At 28.9% G+C, this 10,945-nt stretch overlaps 2 protein-coding genes across 2 annotated transcripts; one reads left to right on the top strand and one right to left on the bottom strand.

The window, feature by feature from the left end:
- Window positions 1-2,201: 2,201 nt before the first annotated feature.
- LOC114395586 (transcription factor JUNGBRUNNEN 1-like) lies at window positions 2,202-7,795 on the top strand. The gene is made up of 3 exons (XM_028357410.1): window positions 2,202-2,458; window positions 2,821-3,107; window positions 7,169-7,795. The coding sequence occupies exons 1-3, from the start codon at window positions 2,266-2,268 to the stop codon at window positions 7,601-7,603; spliced, it is 915 nt and encodes a 304-aa protein (XP_028213211.1). The 5' UTR covers window positions 2,202-2,265; the 3' UTR covers window positions 7,604-7,795.
- Window positions 7,796-9,265: 1,470 nt separating this feature from the next.
- LOC114396948 lies at window positions 9,266-10,077 on the bottom strand. Its single transcript, XM_028359107.1, has 4 exons — window positions 9,960-10,077; window positions 9,786-9,833; window positions 9,600-9,669; window positions 9,266-9,524 (listed from the first exon to the last, which is right to left on the bottom strand). The coding sequence occupies exons 1-4, from the start codon at window positions 10,075-10,077 to the stop codon at window positions 9,266-9,268; spliced, it is 495 nt and encodes a 164-aa protein (XP_028214908.1).
- Between the last annotated feature and the right edge of the window lie 868 nt (window positions 10,078-10,945).

Below are 10,945 nucleotides of genomic sequence, written 5' to 3'. Positions count from 1 at the left end.
CTGTCTGGAAGTTTGCCTTCTCTTCATTATGGTATTTTCAAAAGTTAAAGTTTTGGAAGAGTTCTAAAAATCATTGTTATTAAACTCGTGATTTAAATCGTAAAATCGTACGATTTTACGATTCTACTAAGGGTTGACGATTTAAATCGGAAGTAGAATCGAAACTGGAGTAGACTCGTCCGATTGATGAGTTTGGGTAGACTCACGAGTCTACTCCGAGTCCACGAGTTTACGAAAATCCTAATCGACATCGTAAAATAACCCCCGAGAATGACTCTCGCGACTCTCTACTCACTCACTCTGCCTTGTTCAAGCTGCTAACCCCCGAAAATGACTCTCGCTAAGCTACTCGCATCGTAGTGGTCGTCGTCATCGTTGTCGTGCTGGACTGCTGAGCTACTCGTCGTCATTGTTTGAAACTTGAAAGCCCTCACTCATCGAAAGGCCTCATTTCATGACCTAGCTCCAAGCTTTGCTCCACGACGCTAAGGTGTTTTATTTCTCAAAGCTTCTTTGTTAATTCATCTCTGTTAATTGAAAGTTTGAAACGATGCTTATTAAGGGAGTATCTGTTAATTGAAATTCTGGCAAGACTATTGTTAGTTTCATTGTAGTGTTGAGTTTTGGGTTCTGTTGCTAAATTAAGGGAGTATCTGTTAATTGAAATCTCTGTTAATTGAAAGTTTGAAACGATGTTTAGTGTTGAATTCTGGCAACGCTAAGGTGGTCCCCTGGACATGGACAAATTATCTGTTAATTGAAATTCTGACTTCATCAAGGGTGAGTAGTGGGTTTTGTTGCTGCCTTTTGGGTAGTGGGTTCTGTTGCTGCCTTTTGAGTAAACTCTTACGAGTTTACGATTCGATTCTACGAGTCGAGTTTACAGAACCTCCACGATTCTACGTAGAATCGCAAGTTTAACAACCATACTAAAAATGCTTGCCTTATCCTAAATATTATTATGTACAAGATCAGTTGTGTCTCAAGTGCAAGACATATGTCTAGTGTTTTGTTTCACCTTTGGAGTCTTTTCCTATATGCTCATTACATGTAGCTTAATTAGATCTCTTTTAAGTAGAAAAAATTGCATCCTGCTCATTTTTTTTGTATGCTATGGTGTAATCTACTTAGATTATGTGTGTTACAAAGTTATGTTTCAGAGTGTTTCTCGACTTTTACTGCTTTTTAAATTTGATAATGTTCAAATCACGGACATGGTTTATAAATTACCAAGACAAGTAAAGTTCAATTTTCTTTTTCTAATTGGTATATTAATTGATGCTGTAACTTGTAGAGGCAATGAAATTCACTCACTGTGTTCAATTCATATCTTTCTAAATATTATTATGGTGGTAAACCAAAATCACTTAAGGAAAATGCTATGCATGCAATAATGGATAGCACAAACCGTCAAATGCTCAGGGAATCATGAAACAATACAAAATAAAATAAAATTGTTTGGATTCTCCAAAAACTGCAAAGAGACACACTGAAAAACTCAACGTTCTATAATTAAGATGACTCAAACTAGAATAACTAATACCACCAGAAGTTTGCACTGATTACTATATTCGTCAGAGAGGGACAACATATATATCTTTACAGGCAGTTTGGTCGATCACTAATGCATGGATCCTTTTATTAAAGTAATTAAGCCTTCAATTTTGTTTAATTTTATTTTTTGAGATAAAGCCCAGGAAATTTTTCTACAACAGTATTGATGTCTTTGAAATGTAATTTGACTTTTCCCCTCAATTGACAGTGTTGTTTATATATATTTATTCCATTCATATCTCCAATAGTCAAAATGGTGCCCTCCTCTGCTTGACTTTCCAATATGTTGAGGCAATGAAAACTCACTATGTTTCAAAAATTCTCATGTCACTCGCTTTTCACCATCAATATGGTTAATTAACCATGATGGTACATAGGGAGGACCACCATATGCATATGCATCACCCGTGCCACACCCTAACCCTAGAAAAATCCTAATGTCTTGTAGTGTGGTTCATAATTATAAACTTGTCAGCATTGGGACCAACCTTCTTTCCCTTTAGGGATACATATGATCTCATAATCGAAATGTTTGACTTGACTCCAGTTGCCAATATTCAAAACAAACAACGAAACCAAAAAATATCTCAAAAATGTGTATAAATATGTGGGGATGTGGAAAATTATTTTCACATCATTAGAATCTTCCCATCGGTTTTAAAAAGTACTTTGGCGTGTGGTTGGAAACAAATAATAGAGAAAATATAAAAAATGAATGTTAAGGTGCATAGCTCTGATGATACCAAGAAGGATGAAGAGGTTGTGCTTCCTGGCTTTAGATTCCACCCCACGGATGAAGAGCTTGTTGGGTTTTATCTGCAGAGAAAGGTGGACAAAAAGCCTCTAAAAATTGAACTCATCAAACAGGTTGATATCTACAAATATGATCCATGGGATCTTCCAAGTAAGATCTGCTTCCACTATAAGCTCCACTTGTAAGTACACAATATGGTGGAAAATAATAAGTATTTTGGTATCCTTCTGCTGCTAAATTTTTGTTAATGGTTTCTTAATTTATAAGATTGTTTCAAATAATTAAGGAGTTGAGTGTCATTTGATGAAGATAAATTGATTTTGTTGAATGAAACGATGAGATATGGCGCTTAACACAATTAAGCTAAATGAAAGTGCATGTAATGGTTGATTCAACTTCTTTTATAAGAAATATACCATACTTTGAATTTTCAAGGCAAATAAATATATATAGTTAATTCATTATTTCTAAATATGTTAATTAATTTTTCTTTTTTGTGGTAATGCATGAAGAGGTGAATTCTTTTGGGGACAAAGAGTGGTATTTTTTCTGCATAAGAGGGAGGAAGTACAGAAACAGCGTGAGGCCAAACAGGGTAACTAGGTCAGGGTTCTGGAAGGCCACAGGGATTGACAAGTCCATATATTGCGTGAAAGAACCCCATGAATGCATTGGCCTGAAGAAGTCATTGGTCTATTACCGTGGAAGTGCTGGCAAAGGCACCAAAACTGATTGGATGATGCATGAGTTTCGCCTTCCACCCAATGCAAAATCCAGCCCCAATGATGTTCAAGAAGCAGTAAGTCTATCAATTAATCAATATATATATATATATATATATATATATATATATATGATTTCATATAATTATTGTTTAATTACAATAAGATCATATGTACAATTAATGTGTTTTAAATATATTTTTTAACAAGCATATTAATTAAGTGAGATGCCCGAAAAATTATGAAAAAATAGAATATATACTGTAAAAGTTTTTATACTACCCATCAATGAGAAATTATTATCTATGATAAGTTGGTTAAATTTTACAATAATTTTTTTAAATTAAAAATCTTATTTAATATGATTTCTGATTGGTTTAATTAATAGGATAATTTTTTACCACAGTGCAGAGAAATTAATCTAAAAAATTTGTCTTGAACACATAATAAAAACATATATAATTGAAGTAAAATTTAATAAAAATAATCTTTGGCCATATACATGCATCATTGTATGACTAAAACTAACTTCATATTTCTTATTTTACCTTTTTCCTTTTTTTATATTCAAAAATTGGAAAGGCACACCGTCTAGAACCATATATAAGACTAATATAGGGAGAGCATATATTTAAATTATAACAAATGCTGAGATTCTTGGTCAGAGATCTGTTCATATTCAAGTCACTAAAAGCTTACTAGTGTATGTTCAAATTATTCCAGATAGGTAGCATGGTCAGACCCATTTTATGAGGGAAAACTATAAGCAAACGCAGACTTTAAACACTTGTTAATTTACCTACAACAGTAAATAACCAGTGTATTAATTATTTACAATAAGATTTGACTTTGGTTTTCTTAGGAATTATTGTATACATGTCTATCCATACGTGGAAACAATTGATGTGCACATGTGTGGTCAAATAGAGGAAGTTTGTATTTTCTTTCTGTTTTTTCTTCTTCTGAAATTTACGATAACGTGTGAATGAAGTTAAACTTTCTAAACTATCATTCATATTGATTAAACGAGTCTATTTATTCAACTATAATAGTCTAAGGCGTGATATTTTTCTAGATTATCATTATAGTTTATATTGACTTTACTATAATAACAATTATAATTCATTACAATTTTTACATTTAATTAATCATAATTAAATGGTGACGTGAAAATAGTTAGACTATACTCATCTTAGTTAACTTTTAGTTTTTTTACTAATTGAAAAATTTATTTAATAAAGAAATTTCTTTTTAGTAATTTTTAGTGATTTTTTAAGTCTATTTGAAATAGTATTTTTTAAAATATTAATTTCTAAGTTTTTTTTAAAAAAATATCCTTTAAATATTTATTAAATTTTCTTATTACCTGTTTTCAATAAAACATAACTTTATTATTTATTTTCTTTTTGTCTCTCATTCCTAGCTTCTACACATTTTTCATATTACACTATTTACTTTAATCATTATATCATTTATAATATTTAATTTAATATTTCAACATTATACTTCACAAAATTGAAATTGATAAATATTATATTTTTTGAAATTTTTATTATATTTTGAATAATTTTATATTTGACTATTTATTTTAACCATTGCATTTATTAACATAATAAAAATAGTGTGTTTTTATACTTTATTTTAAACTTGATTAAAAAATATTTTAAGATGTAGTATAATATTAATAGTAGAATACATGATACGAAAAAAATATAATACTTGAAACTAAAAATTTATGGAAATAATTTATCTATAAATAAAAAATTATAAAATTTTAAAATTAATTTAAAACTAAAATTATAACACCTCAAAAAAGTATTTTAATCTTCAAATAAAATAAAATTTATATAAAAATATTATGAAATATGTTCATTTATGTCCTTTTATGTTTATCAATTATTTCAAAAAATAATTTTATTAAATAATTATAATTTAATAAGCCAATTTAAAAGCATTCAAGTATCAAATGCTTTCGGCTTTTAATATATTTTACCCAACATAGTCATGTTAATATATGAGTAAAATTACACTCTTAATGTCAATATTATTGCATTTTATGATGGTCTTAATTACAATGGATAGGAATACTACTTATACTACGTAATAAAATTCTTTATTTTGATAAAAGAAATAAAAACTCTGATTTCCATTAATTGATTTCATATAGTCATAACATATATAGGTTTTCTTTGATAAGTAATAATATTAATTAACAAAATGAATCGAATCTGATTTGACTAGGAACCAGATATTTATCCAGTTATGGTCTAATCTCATAATTGCATTATATTCACTATAAGACCATTTTGTATCAATCAAAATTCGGTCAGTTAAAATAAATGTCTGAGCCTGTTGAGCCAGATTTGGACCACTTCTAGGTTTCCTATCTAGTTTGTTTTTATAGAACAATATTAGGTTAGTCAAATATATTACATTGCATTCAAAATTTAATTAACTTTTGTAAAAGTATTTTAGGTTAGGATAGAAATAAATTAGATGATGTTGAGGGTCTATGAGCCAATTTGCAATAGGTCTAACTTAACTTATTTAGTAAGTTAAGCTAAGATATTGTTTGATTCAACTTTTTAAAAATTCTCTAGTACTCTTCCAACTAGTTTTTATAGAAAGTAAAAACATTACTTTTCAGAACATGTTCATTAAAAATACTTTTATTTATAGTTTTTTATATTGTACTTGACTACTTGGTTTGCATTCTCCATTTAAGATAAAGAAAAACTTTAAAAAATAAATCAAATCAAATCAAACACTAATTTATTTTTTAGGTTATTTAAAAAAATTAATTAAGCCTAGTAAGCCATTACAATTAAATTAATAAATAATATTTACTTGATTAACTTTTTTACTGTACTATCTTAAACTTATATTCCTGCATCATTTGTATAGAATTAACTAAATTAAAACTTGCTTTATTCTGCATCATTTTATATAGAACTAAATTAAAACTTGCTTTATTCAACAACAACAAAAAAAATTAAAACTTGTTTTTAAATACCAAAAAATTAAAACTTTTTCATCGACAAATATTAATAATCAAAATGTTATGTTAGCAAAGAAATTCAGACGCATAACCTCCTTAGCATCACTTCAACTTTTATGTCCCTCCTCTAACTAATAAATCATCTTATGATTCCCCAAAATATTACAACATGCTTAATTGCTTGATGCTATATGCAGTATCTTGAAATTTTTATTTTGAATGATGTCATTTATGTAAAAAAAAAATACAAAATAAAAAATACATGGGAATAGGTATTAGAAAATACCAAAAAAAAAAAAGCTTTTGCAATAGTAAAATAATGATCATTTATATAGAACGTCTGAAAATAAGACAGGAAATTTTCTGGTCGATTGCTTCCCATATAATGAACTTTACAGATATGGCAAAGTCAACCCCGTTGAATACTGACATTTTGGTTGAACGTAACTGTCATGACTTACAAAACACATGCAATTCCCCTTTATTAAGCATGACCCAGTCTCTCGGAATGAGTCTTCAATATTTTTCATGATCTTGTTACAAAAAATTGTGTCTTTTTCAAAAAATAATTGCATCCAACTTTTTCTTATAGACATTAAATAAGTGCGGTCTTACCAAAATTTATTAGAATGAGAGAAATATACACAAAATTTTGGTATGACAAGATTACTTAAAATTTTCAAAGTGAGTTTTCTATACCCCAAAATCCCGCTGTACAAGTAACCATTAAAGTGTTGAAAAATGTTAAACATATATCGTATTTTTTTGGAAAAAATATTAGGTGGTCAATCGGGCACCATCATGATCCAAATTAATATCCATATGATATATAATTAAGAATTATTGATTTTTTCACAAATTAAAAAATTAAATATATGTCATATTAAAATTAACCAATCAAAGACATGTAGTGATATGAGATTATTTAATAATTTCTTCGTTTTTGGATTGTACTGTATGGGAAAGAAAGACTGATAGAGAGAAAAAATTGATAGATACAATAAATGATAAGATGGACATTAAGAAGAAAAAAGAAAAGGAAAAATGGGGAAAAGTAAATTATAAATGAAGTTAAATATATATGAATATAAATAATAACTCTAAAATATCATTGACTCTATGTCATTTATGTGTTTGCAGGAGGTGTGGACACTCTGCAGGATATTCAAACGCATCCCATCTTTCAAGAAGTACGCTCCAAACTTGAAAGACTCAACACCAGCCACCAAACCAAACCCTGTGAATTCCAACGCATCCATCTTAGATTCTGACAATTGCTGCAAGCCATATTTGATTTGCAGAGACCCTATGATGATGCAACAAATAGAAAGAAAACCAGTTATTGGACAAGTTGATGAAAAGAAACACTTGTTTTTGGGCCAATTTGGCCCACTATCCCATCTTCAGGCCCCATCAACCACCCCTTACCCAAATTTTTGGAACCAGAATAATGTTGAGGACCACGCATTTGCCAATGAGAATTGGGATGACCTAAGATCTGTGGTTCAGTTTGCAATCGATCCATCCACGGTGTTTGATTGTACCGAAACATATATTCCACCCTACTTTTCTTAGGGTTGGAGTGAGTAACTTTGGTAGATATGTTATATATGATGTATGAACATATATAGAGGTTATAATTGTCATTATTCTTACAGTTTTTTAATTTCTTGTATGAGAACACGTATATGTTGAAATTTGCTGGTTTTACTAGTTTTGTTGTAAAACCTAATATTGACTTGTATCTTGTCATTTTTATCCCTTTTCCATTGATTGAGTCAATAAATACGTTTATACCTTGATTTATCAATTTAGTTTACTTGACTATTATATATTGATTGAGTCACAAAAGCTTTTTGTTTTCGATCTTAAAGTATTTCCTCATATGATAAGTGAAAGACAAATCTTTCAATATATGATTAGATAGTGAAGACGGATAGCCTTTACAAATTTAAACATATATGCTTGAACACAAGTATCAAAAATAATTTGAAACATCTTAAAAACGTAAGTATTACAAGTAAATTTTTTAGAAAATGATACTCACCCCTTAAGGTTTGTCAAAATGACAGTATAAACTCTAAAGTGGACTAAAGATTGCACTTCAACCCATTAACAAATATTAATCATTGTAAAGTATTTGAAAGCAAAAAAAAAAAAAATTGATTGTATTAATGGTTGAATACTTATATACAGGGTAATTGCCTATCAAAAACTTATATAAGGGTATGGTAAAAATATTTTAAAGATATATAATCTTGTGTATTTTTTTCTTAGAATAACATCTTATATGGATATAATAAATTATGATTTTGTCACTAAAAACTAGAAGTGTAAAATGAGTTGGATTTATTAGGTTGTTCGAACCCGCTCGATAAAATCTATGAATTCGCCTTTAAATTTTGAATTTGAATCAAACACGAGCTATTTTAGATTGATTTTGCTTTAGCACACAAAATTCGAAAAAAAATCCAATTTTTTTTATTTTGTTGGACTCATGACCTGTTTGAATGCATTATTGTAAAAGATCTTATAGATCAAGAAACTCTTATCTGAAAAATTATTTTTACATAAGTTAATTTGATGTTTGAATGATAAACTATTAAGTGCTTATTTAAATTAATATAGTGTTTGGATGAAATTGTAGAAGATCTTTTGCATAATTAAAATTACCAAAAAGGATATTATATACTTTGACATTATTAAAACTAATAATTAAATACTTAAACATTATTATATAATTATTAAATGCCTTAAATAATTAAATATTATTAAAAATTTAAAAAATTATTTTTTTCTTCTATTTCATTTATAAAAATATTTTAACTTTATCATTATATTTAAAATATTGTTATATATTTTCTATAAATTTTGATTGAAAAATAATTATTTTTATAAAAATAAAATAAATGTATCTCATAAAAATATAATTATACATCTTTCTACATAATTACTTTTCATATTTAAAATTTAATTAATTTATTGTTTTAGTAATGTTGCCACATACATTCTAATTTATAATTTAATTATTATCTATGTAATTATAATTTATAACAAAATATAAAATATTATTAACCTGGTAATAATACAATCAATAATGTTTTCTAATATAAAATTGTTCAAATGTACCCATACCATAAACAGACAACCTTGTAGTATTAAAAAATAAAGAAATTAAATACGTGTTGGAAACATATTCTTTAGAGATTCTCTAAATCATTTCATTTGTAGAATACTTTAAGCATATGATTCTTCCCATGTTGTAGTACTAGGACCAACTTCACTTTCATCCTCATCACTATCTATATATTCGTTATCTTCATCTAGCGAATCAAATTCTCCACCACTCTTGTCATTTCTTTGAATGAAGTTATGTATAGCCATGCAAGCAACAATGATTTGATTTTGTATCTTCAAAGCAAAAGGTGACATATTACCCAATATCTTCCATCTTGCTTTACATAAACCAAATGCACGTTCAATTATACTTCGAAGACTGGAATGATAATAATTAAAAACTTCAACTCTCCCCCTAATTCTAGGCCCAATTCTAAATTGTGAGAGATGATACCTAGTTTTCTTGTATGGTCCTAGAAAACCCATAAAAGTAGGGTAACCAGAATCAACAAGATAATATTTACCTAAAGAATAAAACAATAGAGCATGTTAGAACACAAAATTATAATGATACATGTATTTATAATATATAAATTTTAAGTGCCTTAAGGAGGATGTGGAAAATGCAATGCAGGCTTACGTAAAGCCTCCATAAATATCTTAGTATCATGTGCAGAACCTTCCCAACCTGTCCAAACAAAAGTGAAACACATGCTAAAGTCACAAACAGCCATGACATTAGTGGTAGTGTAGCCTTTCCGACCAATATAGACTCCTTGTAGATGAGAGGGAACGCAAACTCGTATATGAGTACCATCTATTGCACCAATACAATCTCTAAAGTAAGGGCGATATCTGGCATCTTTTAGAATCTCATGAAGAGTATCCCTAAATGATGGATCAACAGGCTTAATTATATCCTTTGCAAACATACACACAGCTTCTAAGACATTATGGAAATGTCTAGATATTGTTTTACCTGAATGTTGAAATCTTTCCTCACAATTACGAACAGAACCTGGTTAACTCAACATGTATAAAAACAAGCCAACTTGCTCATAAATGCTGACATTTCGAGTTTTCTTTAAGTTGTACTTGGTTTCCAAGATATCACATAATTCAAGAAAGACAAGTTTCTTCATTCTAAACATCTGATAACAACGTATTGGATGACCATTTAGAATTTTAGATATCCAACGATGGCCTGTCATGCTTGAATCTCTACATGGATTTTTCACAACATAACTCATGAAGTAATTGGTAACATTAGCTACAGAAAACATCAACACTTTGTTCTTCGTAATGTGATCGTCATCGTCACATGAAGAGTCATTTGATGATAATGATGAAGACATCCTGTAGAAGGAAAAAAAATTCATAACACAACTGAAAATAAAAAAATCAAGAGCCAAACCATTACTAATATCCATAACATAACCAAAATTAAAATCAAAGATCTATGACATAATTGAAATTAAAAACTAAGATCCATAACACAACCAAGGTTCATAACCAAGCAAAACTAGCAAGTGTCAATGATATCAAATAGAGGAGAAACTAAGGAACTTGTGCTTAAGTGTCAGACTTGATCCATCCAAGTTGTAGCTCAGGCTCTTCTAAAGCAACAAAGGTGATCCTGTTTGCCCTTTTTTTCATAAGTCTAGTGGCTTTGTAAAATAGTTCACTCCCACGCTCAAGTCCTGGTAGATCTTTCAACTTTGCTACACATGTAGTAATGCTAGTTGGGTCTTGAGCAAATGCGCTAGATTCAAATGTTTGAATAATACAATCTAATTGTGA

This window comes from Glycine soja, chromosome 18, assembly GCF_004193775.1.
Source record: "Glycine soja cultivar W05 chromosome 18, ASM419377v2, whole genome shotgun sequence".
Taxonomy (NCBI): domain Eukaryota; kingdom Viridiplantae; phylum Streptophyta; class Magnoliopsida; order Fabales; family Fabaceae; genus Glycine; species Glycine soja.
The sequence above is the reverse complement of the archived record's forward strand: the minus strand, read 5'-3'. Positions and strand labels throughout refer to the sequence as shown.

What these genes read in the sequence shown, in the direction of transcription:
- LOC114395586 (XM_028357410.1), top strand. Translation starts at nt 2,266, where the DNA reads ATGAATGTTAAGGTGCATAGCTCTGATGATACCAAGAAGGATGAAGAG. An exon ending in TGATCCATGGGATCTTCCAA is followed by an intron (nt 2,459 to 2,820) that starts GTAAGATCTGCT and finishes TAATGCATGAAG; the next exon opens with AGGTGAATTCTTTTGGGGAC. An exon ending in CCAATGATGTTCAAGAAGCA is followed by an intron (nt 3,108 to 7,168) that starts GTAAGTCTATCA and finishes ATGTGTTTGCAG; the next exon opens with GAGGTGTGGACACTCTGCAG.
- LOC114396948 (XM_028359107.1), bottom strand. Translation starts at nt 10,077, where the DNA reads ATGTTTGCAAAGGATATAATTAAGCCTGTTGATCCATCATTTAGGGAT. An exon ending in TTGTATTGGTGCAATAGATG is followed by an intron (nt 9,834 to 9,959) that starts GTACTCATATAC and finishes TTGTTTGGACAG; the next exon opens with GTTGGGAAGGTTCTGCACAT. An exon ending in GATATTTATGGAGGCTTTAC is followed by an intron (nt 9,670 to 9,785) that starts GTAAGCCTGCAT and finishes TTTATTCTTTAG; the next exon opens with GTAAATATTATCTTGTTGAT.